The sequence below is a fragment of the Notolepis coatsorum genome (assembly GCF_963971535.1).
Source record: "Notolepis coatsorum genome assembly, chromosome: 5".
NCBI classification, from domain to species: Eukaryota; Metazoa; Chordata; class Actinopteri; order Aulopiformes; family Paralepididae; genus Notolepis; species Notolepis coatsorum.
Window position 1 is genome coordinate 116362336 of NC_140169.1, and position 15529 is coordinate 116377864.

General features: G+C 46.8%; 1 protein-coding gene across 2 annotated transcripts in view; it reads right to left on the reverse strand.

Moving 5' to 3' along the window:
• atad2b (ATPase family AAA domain containing 2B) overlaps nucleotides 1-15529 on the reverse strand; it is a 236559-nt gene that overhangs the window by 178466 nt on the left and 42564 nt on the right. For both annotated transcript variants that reach the window (XM_084314965.1, XM_084314964.1), the window contains exons 17-19: nucleotides 11575-11716; nucleotides 4749-4935; nucleotides 1364-1549 (exon numbers count right to left, since the gene is read on the reverse strand). In XM_084314965.1, the coding sequence (XP_084171091.1) occupies nucleotides 1364-1549; nucleotides 4749-4935; nucleotides 11575-11716 (515 nt within the window). The remainder of the gene's footprint in view (nucleotides 1-1363; nucleotides 1550-4748; nucleotides 4936-11574; nucleotides 11717-15529) is intronic.

The window sequence follows — 15529 nt, forward strand, 5'->3', positions numbered from 1 at the left end:
ACCGTCGGATCAAAACGGAAACTTTTGGAAATTCCAAAACTCGTTCGCTTTGAACCCGGCTCTCAGATTGGAATCAAGAGCCTTCCAAAAAACCTGCCATTCATCAGGCTCACATCACAATAACGGCGCTGACGTTCGGCGCTGGGTGGGCTACTGTCAGCTGCGGAGCAAGGCGGAGTGACAAAACCAAGGCTACTGGTAGGAGTGATAGAGGGGCTCGATCAAAGAGCTCCTGCCAGCTGTATCAGTGGCACAGTGGATGAGAGTCCACAGAGGAAACATCAAGCCTCCCTCCGCACATGGCTTTTGAATATTTAATCACACCGAGTGCCAGAATAAGAGATGTACATCCGAGAGGCAAAGCCCTCGTTAAGCACAAAAGTTAATAAAGTGTGTGTGTGTGTGTGTGTGGGGGTGCGTGTGCGTGTGTGTGTGTGTGTGTGTGTGTGTGAACACCACAGGAGAACAGGAGAGGGAACACCACAGGAGAACAGGAGAGGGAATACACCTGAAGTCACTCCCATCAAATCTGGGTTTTCACCAATAGCCTACCATGGATGTGAAATGTCCCACAATTATAGAATCACTCCAATGGTGTTGGAGAAGCCTCTGCTATATGTGATGTCATTAAACATTAAGGAGGGGCAGCAATAAATCATGAAACACTATGAAATTAAAATGACGTCGTCTGTCAAATAACAAACCTATGTTTTTTTTCTATTTATATATTTTTTTACACTTGAAAAAAAATATATATTTATCAAATATCGAACATTCGTTTGACAGCCCTAGTGTGTGTCTGACTGTCTGCCTGTAACCGTGAAAGCCCACACATAGATAGTCAGTCAATGATTAACACTTTTGATTTTCTAAAATTGAGGTTCAAATGTTAGCCATTGGTGTATGTCGTACTAAATGACCAAGATGACCACCAACGAGATTATGACTGAGGGACACCAGGTGGGAACACAAGCCAGTTTGACGCGAGGTTTACTCGGACTATACATTGTTATCATCATTATTATTGTTATCATCATTATGAGTCTCCTCCTGTCTAATTGGTAAAGGCTTAAATATTCACGTGTGGAGGGCCGCTTTACAAATTGTGTTGAATTTCTCTAAGAGCCACTCATGTTATTGAGTTCATCAACATTTTCCATGTTAAATTGTTCACTGTAGGCCAGCCTCACAGATTACGATGCTTTGGTCTTACTGGCTTACAATAATTACATTCCAGAACACTCACTCTTTTGTACCCGGACATCCCATGACTTCCCCAGTGAATCCAGGAAATTCCCTGTCTATAAAGACACCTCTCAAAATTCCTTAATATTCCTGCCTGTTGCCTGTGGGTTTTGCCTACCTCCTCCGGCAGCTGGCTGTAGTGCGTCTCGGAGGTGGCGAGGACGAGGACGGGGCAGAAGGACGGCACGTCCTGCAGCAGGGTGAGGAAGGTGCTCTTCACCGTCTCGCTCACCGCCTCCCACCAGTCGGAGATGTGAGGCATGAACACCACGCTGGGCACGCTGCGGCGGGCTTCCCGGAACACCTGCAGACACGGCCAGAGTTTCAAGTTCAAGTTTCTTTAATAGTTGTCATACAGAAGTACAGAATACTTTTATACAAAATGTTTCTTACTGTTTCGCTCCAGAGACTGTGTTAGACAAGATAAATATGAAATAAAATAGTATAGCATGTAAAATAGAAGTAAAAATAGAGGTCACAGTGTTCAGTATAGACATATGTACAATGTTCGATGCAGAATAGAAGTAACTGAGTTACCATACAATATACAATATACTATGCAATGTACTAATATACAATACTATAATAGTGCAGAGCAGAAATGGGATGAGGTACAATTTAGGTACAATTTACAGTAAGGTACGAGTTGTAGTGCAAATCCTTTACTAATAAATATAAAGTGTAAAGTGTGTTTAGGTGTTCTAAAGTGTGTAAAGTGGGTGCTGCAGTGAGTTGTTTGTTTAAAGTGAGTGTGTGCGTGTGGATGTGTGTGCTGTGTGCATTTGATGGTTGTTGCATAGTGTTTATTGTTCGTTGAGCAGCCTGATGGCCTGGGGATAGAAGCTTCTTCTGAGTCTTTCTGTGCTCGCCTTAAGACTCCGGTATCGCTTGCCTGACCGCAGCAGTTCAAAGAGGCAGTTGTTCGGGTGGCTGGAGTCCTTGATGATTCTCTTAGCCTTCCCCCTGCACCGCTTGTTGTAAATGTTCTGGAGGGTGGGAAGCCCCCCTCCAATTGTGCGTTCGGCTGAACGTGTCACTCTTTGTAGTCTGCTACGGTCTTGTGCAGTGCTATTCCCAAACCAGGAGGTGATGTTGCCAGTCAGGATGCTCTCGATTGTACATGAGTAGAAGTTCCTAAGGATCTTCTGACTGACTTGGAACTTCTTTAGGCGCCTGAGGAAGTAGAGGCGTTGTCGTGCCTTCTTCACAACACTGTCAATGTGTGTGGTCCATGTCAAGTCCTCGGATATGTGGGCTCCGAGGTACTTGAAACTGTTCACTCTCTCAACCGGTACCCCGTCGATGCTGAGGGGGCTGTAGTCCTTGACCCCCGACCTCCTGAAGTCCACAATCATCTCTTTTGTTTTGCTGACGTTCAGGGAGAGGCAGTTATCCTGACACCACTGTGACAGATTCTCTACCTCTTCCAGGTAGGCCCTCTCGTTGTTGGCAGAGATCAGGCCCACCACTACTGTGTCATCAGCAAATTTGATGATTGTGTTGTTGTTCCGCTGTGCCACGCAGTCATGTGTGTACAGGGAGTAGAGGAGGGGGCTCAGAACACAGCCCTGGGGGGCCCCTATGTTGAGCGTGATGGATGAGGAGGTGCAGTTGCCTGCTCTTACCACCTGGGGTCTGCCCGTCAGGAAGTCCAAGACCCACTGGCAGAGGTCATAGTTCAAGCCCAGGTCCCTGAGCTTGGCTATGAGTTTGGAGGGGACTATGGTATTGAATGCTGAGCTGTAGTCGATGAATAGAATTCTCGCATAGTTCCCCTGCCTCTTGTCCAGGTGTGATGCTGCTGTGTGCAGCACGTGGGCTATGGCATCCTCCATGGATCTGTTAGGGCGGTGTGCAAATTGCAGGGGGTCCAGGTTGATGGGGAGGGAGGAACAGATGTAGCCCTTCACTAGCTTCTCAAAGCACTTCATGGCTATGGAGGTGAGGGCTACAGGGCGGTAGTCGTTGAGGCAAGCGGGCGTAGATTTTTTGAGTACAGGGATGATGGTGGACTTCTTCAGACAGGTGGGGATGACAGCCTGTTCTAAGGACAGGTTAAAGATGTCAGTGAATACCGGGGCCAGTTGGTCGGCACAGACTTTTAGGACGCGGCCGGGGATGCCGTCCGGTCCTGCTGCCTTCCTGATATTCACTTTTTTTAAAGGTCCGCCTCACGTCATGCTCTCCTCATGCTCATATAAAGAGGTCTCTTTATACCTTTATTACCCCATGGGCTGAGTCTGTACTGGACACTGGAAGAGCGTATGGGCCACTCTCTTCTTTATACCTTTATTACCCCATGGGTTGAGTCTGTACTGGACACAGGAAGAGCGTACGGGCCACTCTCTTCTTTATACCTTTATTACCCCATGGGTTGAGTCTGTACTGGACACAGGAAGAGCGTACGGGCCACTCTCTTCTTTATACCTTTATTACCCCATGGGTTGAGTCTGTACTGGACACAGGAAGAGCGTACGGGCCACTCTCTTCTTTATACCTTTATTACCCCATGGGCTGAGTCTGTACTGGACACTGGAAGAGCGTACGGGCCACTCTCTTCTTTATACTTTTATCGACCCCATGGGTTGGTTAGAAGCGGAGCAAGAAACTTCATCCACGAGGAATGCATCAATTCTGGTGAATTAATGAATAAATTCACCAGACACTTTCATTATTCTAAATTAAGTCATAAATTCACCAGAGGCATTAATTATTCCGCCAACCAAATTGAATTGTAGCAGGAAGAATTATTGCCGTGTACCTGCCAAGTGTCTAGTGGACACGTTTACCAGGCAGCCACAGACCAAACGTACCAGCAGCTGGCTGGTGTAAATGTCCCACCCTGTGTGCAGAATGTAGGAAAATGGACATATTGTGTGCGCTCCTCCACACAGCCCCATGTACAGTCATATATGCATGTATGTATTAACACATATCTTTTTAATGTACTGGTATTTTTTAAATAATGTATATTTGTGTATGTTTGATTTTAGAAAACAGGGGAAGTTCTCGATAAGCCTCTAGGCTTCTAAACTTCTCCTACACAATATGGTTATTATGTAGGGCGGCTGAGCGGCGCAGTGGGCAAGGCGCTCGCCACTAACGCAGGAGATGCTGGGTTCGAGCCCAGCTCTCGGCGTTGCTACCGGCTGGCCGGTCGTTCATACTAACACAATTGGCAGTATTAGGGGGTGGGAAAGCCGGTGGGTGGGGATCGGACGTTGTGGACAGCGACTCCTACAGGTCGGTTGGGTGACGCCTGTACAGCAGAATCAGGAAGCAACAGGGGCAGCGTGAGCCTCCGACACGTTACTCCTCGCCACTGAGAGTTCGAGCTGTCTGGTGAAATGATGCGACAGCTGCCTCCTCGTGTACCGGAGGGGACACGTGATGCAAGGCTTCTATCCTCACTACAGCCGACCAGTGGGAGGCATAGTCTAGCAACATTCAAGACAGGGGAGGGGAGAATTGGAATTACGAAATGTCTGTCACGTGTGTGTTACCTGAGCGCAGGACTCCTCAGGGGTCTTGGCGCTGACCGAGTAGAGGGTGGGGAGGTCCAGGCGGTGGACAGGCAGCTTGTCCAGGTGGTGCAGCAGGGCGGGGGCCAGGTGAGAGCCCTGGCCTGAACCTGGGGGCCCTGCGAGCAACAGACGTGGCCGGAACGACGTGGGTTGCCGGAGAGCTGAGCTGGAACGGGGAGAATGAGGGGAAAAGAGAGTAGAGAGACAGAGAGAGAGAGCGATACATATGATGGAGAGAAAGAGAGAGAGAGAGAGAGAGAGAGAGAGAGAGAGAGAGAGAGAGAGAGAGAGAGAGAGAGAGAGAGAGTTAATCATTTTGCTACGCGTTTTCTGATGTTAAATGAGGCTGCTGGGGATGAAAGACAGATTGGCAGAGGAGTGCGAGGTTGAAAAGCCATCTGATCTCATCTCTTTCATCTCATCATTAGTATTGGCAGCGCAGCCCTGAAACGTCACTTCGCAGGGTTTCCTAAACGACGGGCTGGGACTCAAATCAGAGGCCGCGGGCCTAACTTTACTTCTGGTGGGACCCCCACTAAACCCTGAGCAACAATATGTTTTAATGAGCGAGAGCCCCACAGAGAGACTCAACTTTTCATCTGTGTGCCGAATTGGAAAAGATGAAGAGTCCCTAGTTTAAATGCACTCTTTCAACAGTGGCGGAGCCCTAGGGAGGCTAGTAGTCATTATACTAAATACCCAATTAAGAGTTATTTATGGAACTACAGGCTCTGGGAACTGGGAAACGGGACAGGGAGAACAAAAACAAGCCAGAGAACTCAACGGCATCATTATGACCACGACTGCTTCCCCCAAAATATACAAAAAGGAACGGTTTCAACAACATTAGTGTGTGAGGTCTCAGGAGGTGCCATACTGCTTTGTGTCCACACGGTGGTAGTAATTCACCATATTAAGTAACCTTGGGTTACTGACCACATCTTTACACTAGAACAGGAGTCATGAACATAGCTGTCAACATTGGGATTTGAAAAAACTGGATATTTCGCCCCACCCCCTGCCCCCTCCCAATGTAGTCTCCTCCCCCTCGTATGTATATTATATATATATATAGTCTGCACTGCGCAGCCGTGGAATCGCGAGGCCATAGATTTAGATAGAAAGGGCACATTGTGGTGTATCATAATTAATTTGTTGAATACAATAGGATTTTTATAACGTTGACACAAATTAAAGAATATTTACACTAAGTTATCTTTTACCTCTTATTTAATTCATTCATTAATTTAATTGTAGGCACTGTTTATATTGTACATAGTCCTGTGTGTTGTATATTGTGTCCCATGTTACTTTTGTGTTTATTGTCTCTTTCTATATACACCGTGGGAAGGGGGGCACGTAATTGAATTTTTCTGTATGTCTTGCACAAATTGGAAAATGACAAAGTTGACTTTGACTTTTAACATGCGTCTATAGTGTCAGACACTAATTGTAATGTTAAAAACGGATACTGCTGTAATATAAAGTGAAATTCTACCATGCCTCAATGTATCAACTTTAAACATACACTAAATGTTAATGTTAGAAATGTTAATTTCCATTATTTCCACCATGTGCAACATTTCCTAAGAACAGCAATGTCCATTCTATCAACTCCAAATCTGTGCCATGAGCTAAATTATCCCGGTGCATGCAGAAGTAGAATTGCTGTCTTGTTTTGGATGAATGAGTAGAAATGAAAAACGGAAATCTTCTTTTATTAAAGTAGTTTTGACATGTGATATAGATAAAGATATTGTTCAGGAAGTAGTAAGAGAGTTGGAGAAGGGGGTTGTGGGTGATCAAGTAAGAGAGTTAGAGAAGGGGGTTGTGGGTGATCAAGTAGGAGAGTTGGAGAAGGGGGTTGTGGGTGATCAAGTAGGAGAGTTAGAGAAGGGGGTGTGAGTGATCAAGAAGTCCAGAGTCAGGCCACAGGAGGCGCAGCGTGTCTGACAGAGGGGGACTCAGTCAGGAGGAAGCAGCATTAGCTGCACTCCATGATGGTGAACGCAGAATGGACATTGCAGAAGGTAAAGGGTTCCAGAAGATGGCGGTATTGCAACGTTAAGACCACATCAAGCTAGAGGAGGTGGCGGTAATGCACCAAGAAGGCTGTGCCAACCGCCAATAAAAATCAAAAGAAGAAGAAGAAGCTTCTCTGCCTTTTGTAGGTAGTTGTAGAATGTAATACATTTCACGCTAAACCCCTCCTTTATCCGGTCGCTGTTCTTCTTCTTCTTCGGGTCGCAACCGTCTTCCGGTCTGACTTCCTGTGCTAACGTTCTAATCTACACTGCTGCCACCTGTCGTCACGGAGGGGAATTGCAGCCATTTTGTAAAAAAAAAAAAAAAATACGGGAAAAATACGGGAACGGGATGACGGTGGGAAGGAAGGTTGAAATTATGAAATACGTGACAATCCCGGGAAAAACAGGATTGTTGACAGCTATGGTCATGAAGGGTCAACATGGGTGGTGGGCCATGGGCCAAATAATGCACTGGACATTGAACATTTTATAAATAAAACATGATAACTGTGGCTACTGTCAATGTGTGTGTTTGTACCTTGTAAGAGTCCAAGTTAATTGTTAATTGACCTATCTCAAACCCTGCCCCTTTTCTTGATCCTCCAATCACAGCTGTCGCTTACCTCGGACAAACTTTGTTTGTACGAGGAAGTCCGAGGTAAGCGACAGCTGTGATTGGAGGATCAAGAAAAGAGGGCAGGGTTTCAGCTTGAAAGACACCTCTACTGTTGTTTACTATGGGGGAATGTGTTAGGGGTGGGTTTGTCTGATATCGTGGTGGTGGGTCCATGTATAAAGAACAATCCAAGACATTTGAACTTGTTACTGCACAGGGGGCCTGAATGGGGTCCAGCAGTAAATCTAAATAAGTAAATTGTGCATGCTTACCAACTGTTTCGCCTGTTTTATTGCAAAACTACTATCACCGACATCTAAGAAGGGAGATCCCACCTTGAACGGCCCTCCTAAGGTTTCTCTCCTCCACATTGCCTGTGGTGCATTTTTTTCTTATTGCTAGGTTTTAGTGAGTTTTTCCTTACCTTCGCGTCTGGGAGTGTTGCATTCATTTATTTTATTTATTTAAAATGTTTTGGACTTCATGGTGTTTGTTTTGTTCTTGATTTATTGTGATGTTTCTTCTCGACTTGTTTAAAGAAGACGTGTCCGGCCCATAGACATTAACACTTTGCCGCCCAACCACGAGTTAACTCGTGTTTCGATTCCACCCGTTGAGGACCAGAGCCACGAGTTAACTTGTGGCGAGTTGTTATTGTTTTATTCCATATTAATAACGCTATTAACGTCCCCGATCGACTTGCAGGACCTACCCGCATATTTGATTTTCGAAACATGCAATACCGGCCAGATCCGCTTAGGGGCGCCATCGCTCCACTGCAGTATCATTGAAGGCGATTGAAAAAAAAATTTTTACTGTCTGTGGGCATTTCATATGAGCCTCGATCCCAGCCGAACATACTCCATCTTTGATCCCGTTACCGAACGCAGATTTCAGCCTGGAATAATGGGATTTATGATCAGCCAATGGACATATCGATCTACCAGATTCCGATGACTAATGACGAAATGCTGCCGGCGATCACATGGGCTGACGGTAGGATACTATTCACCCAAATTACAGCTGGATTGGACATTGTTTTAAAACGCAACGTGATCGATCAGTGAAAATGGCTAATTGAACGCACACTGTATTGCTAATCAATAATATTAATCGGCGTCCCCCGCCGCCCCCATTTCATCCATAGATGCTCTGTAATAGTCCGGATGCTACGCAGTTTGTTTTATTTCATTCGTATATATACAGCAGAAATGGCGTTTGATATAACGTGACTAGCCTTTAGCCTATTATCTAGCTCCCCAGAAAAAAGACGAGGCGAAAACCGCGATAAACCTTATATTCACGGCGCTATAAAATGACAACCAACCGATGGATTTTTATTTTCTTTAAGCCATTATGAAGGCACAGTTTATGCACTCAAGTGACAATGAGAATGGACAGATAGCAATACTATAAAGTATATATATAGCTGTTAGAAAGTACATCGGTTTGTTGACAAAGCGTTGTCCTCCAGCCATATATTACACTGCAAGCCGTGGTCGTCAATGTGTTAAAGGCCCACTTGCATGTTGTATTTTTGTTCAATAAACAATGTGACTAGGCCAACGGTGACTTTCATGAAGAGGGAAATTTTTTTTATCGAAATTCACCCAGTTTTAGCGTTTTTATCAAACATTTTGTATGCCCAACCACAACCACCACGCACGTGGATATTTTAATCCATGGTTCATAACGTGCGCGTGTCATCTTAATGATGACGTCACACCAGGTACAGGGCAGCAGGGGCTCTGAGAATCACAGGCAGGTAGTGGCAGGAAGCAGAGCCTTCTTGTTACTACTAGGCTAGCCGAGGAGCTAGTATCTGTTTCACCTAACACTATTGCTCCGTGATCATAGCCATTTATCTCTAAAGCTAACCACTATTTGTAAAAGCCATAACCACGTTACCATATTTGTAAATACTCATGTAAATCATTGTGTCGTTGTACATACCGTAATTCCTCTAATAGTGACCCGGGCTTGTATTTGCTTAAACTGTAGCGGGTACCAGGCTTTTATTAGGAGGAGGCATGTATAAGAGAGAGGCCTATATTTCAAATTTTCAAACAGATCATAATGAATAAATCAACATTTTGTGTCAGTGTGAACCCAGTAAAATGTACTGGGTTCATTTATTGAAACCAAGTACTGTATGAAATAGTAAACAGTGAAATTACAGGTGGTCACTGGTCATTTCAACTTTTTCAAGGTGAAATCAAGTAACTTTACCTTAGCAGCTCAGTATGCAGCTCAGTATATTAGTAACCCGGCTTGTATTAGGAGGTCGGCTTATAATTGCTTAGCTCAAGAGCGCACCCGGCCATTAATAGAGACCCGGTTTGTAATTTAATACCGGTCACTATTAGAGGAATTACGGTATTGTGTATATAACGTTAGTAGCTAAGTTAGCTAGCTTGCTAGCCGGCTATCCCGAAACTCCTAACATGCCACGATTTAAAATGGTTCTCTCCTCTTTGTATACGTTTGTCCTCACAAACAAAGTATTCTGCCAGGGAACTTATGGACACAACCGTAGTTATAAGGTGTTTGAGCTTGTAACGTTAACGTTAGTTAGCTATCGTGGTAGCCCCTTTCGTGACTGTGATGCACCGAGTGCTATCCGAGGGGCTACTATCGTATCAACATTCCGTGACGTGTAGCTTGCTAGCCGGCATGATGCGTGTGCAGTGCTTTGCCCCACAGGTCTGAGAAGAGGACCTGCACATTTTACTCATTCCCCAAACTCTTTTACATGCCCCGATTTAAAATGGTTCATGACAGTAGACATAATGCTAACGTTAGCGGGGTAACGTTAACGTTAGCCAGAGCCATATAGCCAGCTTGGTACTATGACCCGGACGGGGATAAGGCATAAGGAGACAGCCTAACAGACCAATAGCGCTGCTGTACTGAACAACAGGCTGCCTAGTGGTACATGTAGTTCTTTTTTTACAACATTAAAAACCTTATAACTACCTTGTTTCAACCAAATATGCAGTTGTAGCTGGTTCATCAACGTCTCTCCGACGATTAAACCCATTTGCGTCTTCTTGTAAGGCGTCCATTTGGATCAAGGAAATAGCTTTCTGCACTCGTCAAACTCCATTGTAGTGGATCAGAAATAGGGGAAAGTTACCTGCCGTGACGTCACGGCACTGATAGCGTCTGATAAGCTTTTTGATTGGCTCCATACATGTTATTCGTGCATGGAAATTTTTAACCCTTTCTGAGTGGAATTTCCGGCGTCAAATGGAGAAAAATTAATAATGAAAATAGATACCAATGATGTAAACTACCCATAATTGAAGAGTAGGGTTTAACCTGCAAGTGGGCCTTTAACGTGTGTTGTCAGGCCTTACAAATACAGTTTATTTTATTTTTATGAATTAATAAATAAACATCCTTGGGATTCTGGTGATATTATGTAGGTTAGTTTCCCTATGGCCTGGCCCTGCTAATGGGGATGGACCAATACCACTTGTGATTGGGCGGCCGGGTAGCGCAGCGGACTAAGCGTCTGTCTACCACCGCAGAGACAGTGGGATCGAATCCAGCTGCGGTACCTCCGGCTTGGTCGGCCGTCCATACTGACACAATTGGCAGAGTCAGCGGGTGGGAAAGCCGGTGGGGTGGGTCCTGGTCGTTGTAAACAGCGACTCCTACAGTTCGGTCGGGGCGCCTGCACAGCGAGGGAAGGATCTGGGGGAGGTAGTGTGACCCTTCCACACATTACACTCTCCCAGTGAGAGTCCGCGCTGCCAGGTGAAAAGAAGCAGTGGGCTGGCTACACATGTGTCGGAGGAAGCATGTGATAGTCTCCGCCCTCCCAGGCCGACGGTAGGGGGTAGAGTGCGCAACGACCAGGAAGGGGATTGGGAATTGGCATAACGACTAACATTGGGAGGGGAGAAAAACGAAAAAAGGAGGGGGGGAAAGATAAAAAAAAAAATACCACTTGTGATTATATGTCCTAGACGTTCAGTCAATACAGAGTACCGATCCACTGCTTTTGCTGAACAGAACAGACTCAGAGCACCAGTTTGGGGTAAAAAAAAAACGATTGAGATATTAGAATATATCTTTCTCCATTAGAAGGATCTAACATGCTTTCTGAGAGGAAGGTGACCCCTCTGGCGGGGCGGTGCGGTGCGGACAGACTCACGTGGAGAAGTGGAGGAACGCTGGTGTGTGTGTTGCTGGGGAGGAGGGCAGCGCGTCAGGCTGGACGTGGTAGATGGAGGCACAGCCTCCCTCATTGTCTTCATCGCTGTACAGATCCTCCTCCAGCAGCTGATTGTCACCGGCTAGCACAGAGCAGACCACCACACATTAGAGACAGCCACGTACTTGTATCTTGTGTGTGTGTGTGTGTGTGTGTGTGTGTGTGTGTGTGTGTGTTGTGTGTGTGTGTGTGTGTGTGTGTGTAAATCTATTCTCCCCCCAACACAGTTAGGAAAACAAATCGATTGCAATTAACCGTTGTTACTCCAATTCAATCTATGGGGCGCATTGGAAAAGCAATTTCTACTTCCTAAACAAATAAAAAAATAACAATCAAAAGAAGAAGCATTCAAAGTAAATTTAAACAAATCCATCGCTGACTTTTGAGCAGCAATTTATCCACAAAGAAAAGGAAAATGCAGGCTTAATGGGAGAAATGTAACAGGCTATTACAGACTGAGCACTGTGGTAAATATCTCTCTCAAAAGAAAGAAGAGCGAGAGACAGAAAGCGAGAGATGTTCTGCCTTAAACCATGCTTTCACTGTTGACACACACCCGACACCCTGTCAATAATTTCACACACACAGAGAGAGAGAGAGAGAGAGAGAGAGAGAGAGAGAGAGAGAGAGAGAGAGAGAGAGAGAGAGAGAGCAAGAGAGAAAGAGAGCAAGAGAGAGCGAGAGAGAGCGAGAGCAAGAGAGAGAGAGAGAGAGAGCGAGAGCGAGAGAGAGAGCGAGAGCAAGAGCAAGAGAGAAAGAGAGAGCAAGAGAGCGAGAGAGAGCGAGAGAGAGCAAGAGAGAGAGAAAGCAAGAGAGAGAGAGCAAGAGAGAGAGAGCGAGAGAGAGCGAGAGATGGCAAGTGACAAGATGGAACAGAGATGAGGAGAAATCAAACCAAAACGAGCACAACTGCCTGCACACCGCTCCCTGGCCCCTCCCTCTGCCTGCCTGCACATCACTCCCTGGCCCCTCCCCCTGCCTGCACACCGCTCCCTGGCCCCTCCCTCTGCCTGCACACCGCTCCCTGGCCCCTCCCTCTGCCTGCACACCGCTCCCAGGCCCCTCCCCCTGCCTGCCTGCACACCGCTTCCTGGCCCCTCCCCCTGCACACCACTCCCTGGCCCCTCCCCCTGCCTGCACACCGCTCCCTGGCCCCTCCCCCTGCACACCGCTGCCTGGCCCCTCCCCCTGCCTGCCTGCACACCACTCCCTGGCTTCTCCCCCTGCCTGCACACCGCTCCCTGGCCCCTCCCCCTGCCTGCCTGCACACCACTCCCTGGCCCCTCCCTCTGCCTGCACACCGCTCCCTGGCCCCTCCCTCTGCCTGCACACTGCTCCCTGGCCCCTCCCCCTGCCTGCCTGCACACCGCTCCCTGGCCCCTCCCCCTGCCTGCCTGCACACCACTCCCTGGCCCCTCCCTCTGCCTGCACACCGCTCCCTGGCCCCTCCCTCTGCCTGCACACTGCTCCCTGGCCCCTCCCCCTGCCTGCCTGCACACCGCTCCCTGGCCCCTCCCCCTGCCTGCCTGCACACCACTCCCTGGCCCCTCCCCCTGCCTGCACACCGCTCCCTGGCCCCTCCCTCTGCACACCGCTCCCTGGCCCCTCCCCCTGCCTGCCTGCACACCGCTCCCTGGCCCCTCCCTCTGCCTGCACACCACTCCCTGGCCCCTCCCCCTGCCTGCACACCGCTCCCTGGCCCCTCCCCCTGCCTGCCTGCACACCACTCCCTGGCCCCTCCCCCTGCCTGCACACCGCTCCCTGGCCCCTCCCTCTGCACACCGCTCCCTGGCCCCTCCCCCTGCCTGCCTGCACACCGCTCCCTGGCCCCTCCCTCTGCCTGCACACCACTCCCTGGCCCCTCCCCCTGCCTGCACACCGCTCCCTGGCGCCTCCGCGTGAATATTAAAGGCAACCAACTTGTGTTCAGCTTTTCGTTCAGCGTTTCTCTGATTGGCCACACGGCCACGTGACCGCCCTAGCACACGCCCTTATCCGCGCTGTGTGTTGTCAGTAACAGAGAGAGACGCGGCAGAGTGACCGCGGCCGCGCATGCGCATGAGGCTCCCCCAGGTGCTCTAAGAGGTGCTCAAGAGGTGCTCGTTGGTTAATGCCTCGTTGTGTTTGCGTTGTTGGTTAATGCCCGTTGTTGTTGGTTAATGCCATATCGCTATCGCCGCATCACTTAACGCCATAACTAACTGCCTAACTAACTAACTAACTAACTATTTCGCGATGGACCCTGCCGCCAACGTGCAAGCTTTTGTGCCAGCACAGAGCAATTTGCATGTTTCATTGATTAACGCCATTACCTGCTGTGCTAAAAACATGTTAAGATATTCAAAATCGTCACAGCAGTATAGTTTGTTTATACTTCAGAAGTGATGTACAGTGACGAGTGAATCTGGTAGTTGGTTGTTAAAAACGCGAAACATAATAACGTTACGCTTTCTAGTTCAGTCAGCTAGTTTGTTTATACTTCAGAAGTGATGTACAGTGACGAGTGAATCTGCCTCAACATTATGCTCCGCGCATTTCATAATCAGTCAGCGTTAAAAACGCGAAACATAATAACCTAGTTTGTTTATACTTCAGAAGTGATGTACAGTGACGAGTGAATCTGCCTCAACATTATGCTCCGCGCATTTCATAATCAGTCAGCGTTAAAAACGCGAAACATAATAACCTAGTTTGTTTATACTTCAGAAGTGATGTACAGTGACTAGTGATGCACGATATATCGGCCGCCGATATAATATCGGCCGATATGGCAGTTTTTTTACACATCGGTATCGGTCCGATATCAAGATAGGGCCGATATAAAAAAAAACAAAAAAAAAAAAAAACATTTTTTTTTATTTTTATTTTTTTTATCTTTTTTTTCTTCTTTTTACATGTTTTGGCCTTAAATAGTTTCAAAATATCAGTCATTTCTGAAAATAAGTTACAAAAGTAAAAGAAAATTATGCGTTTTGGAAAATAGCTCTATTTGATTATCATAAAAAAGTGTTTTCTATACAGAGATATCGACATCGGTAAATATCGGTATCGGCCAGAACAGCAATATTAATATCGGTTATCGGTATCGGCCACAATTTTCACATCGGTGCATCACTAACAGTGACGCGTGAATCTGCCTCAACATTATGCTCTGCGCATTTCATAATCAGTCAGCGTTAAAAACGCGAAACATAATAACCTAGTTTTATACTTCAGAAGTGATGTACAGTGACGCGTGAATCTGCCTCAACATTATGCTCCGCGCATTTCAGAATCAGTCAGCGTTAAAAACGCGAAACATAATAACCTAGTTTGTTTATACTTCAGAAGTGATGTACAGTGACGCGTGAATCTGCCTCAACATTATGCTCCGCGCATTTCAGAATCAGTCAGCGTTAAAAACGCGAAACATAATAACCTAGTTTGTTTATACTTCAGAAGTGATGTACAGTGACGCGTGAATCTGCCTCAACATTATGCTCCTCGCATTTCATAATCAGTCAGCAGCCTGCGTCCTCCACTGCTGCCGCCTGCTCCTTGGATTTCATTTGGGACGTGGGACGGCTGCCGCTTGCCTGCCGCGTGGGGGCGTCGCGGCTAGGGATGGGTACCGAATTCGGTACTTTTGAGGCACCGAACCGAAACACGTCGGTACTACCGAGTATCGAATCAAGTGAGAAACCGAAAAAATCATAAAAAAAAAAAGTTTTTTATTATTATTATTATAATTTTTTTACTTTTTTCTTTTCATGTCAACGTTCACACGCACAATATATGCTTACCTAGGATTTGACTTGATTCAACAACAAAGCAGTCGGAGCAATGACAAGCCGAAAACTGTCGAAATTGTAGTTATTTGAAGTTTGGATTTTTTTTTAGGTAAGTAAGAGGTAGG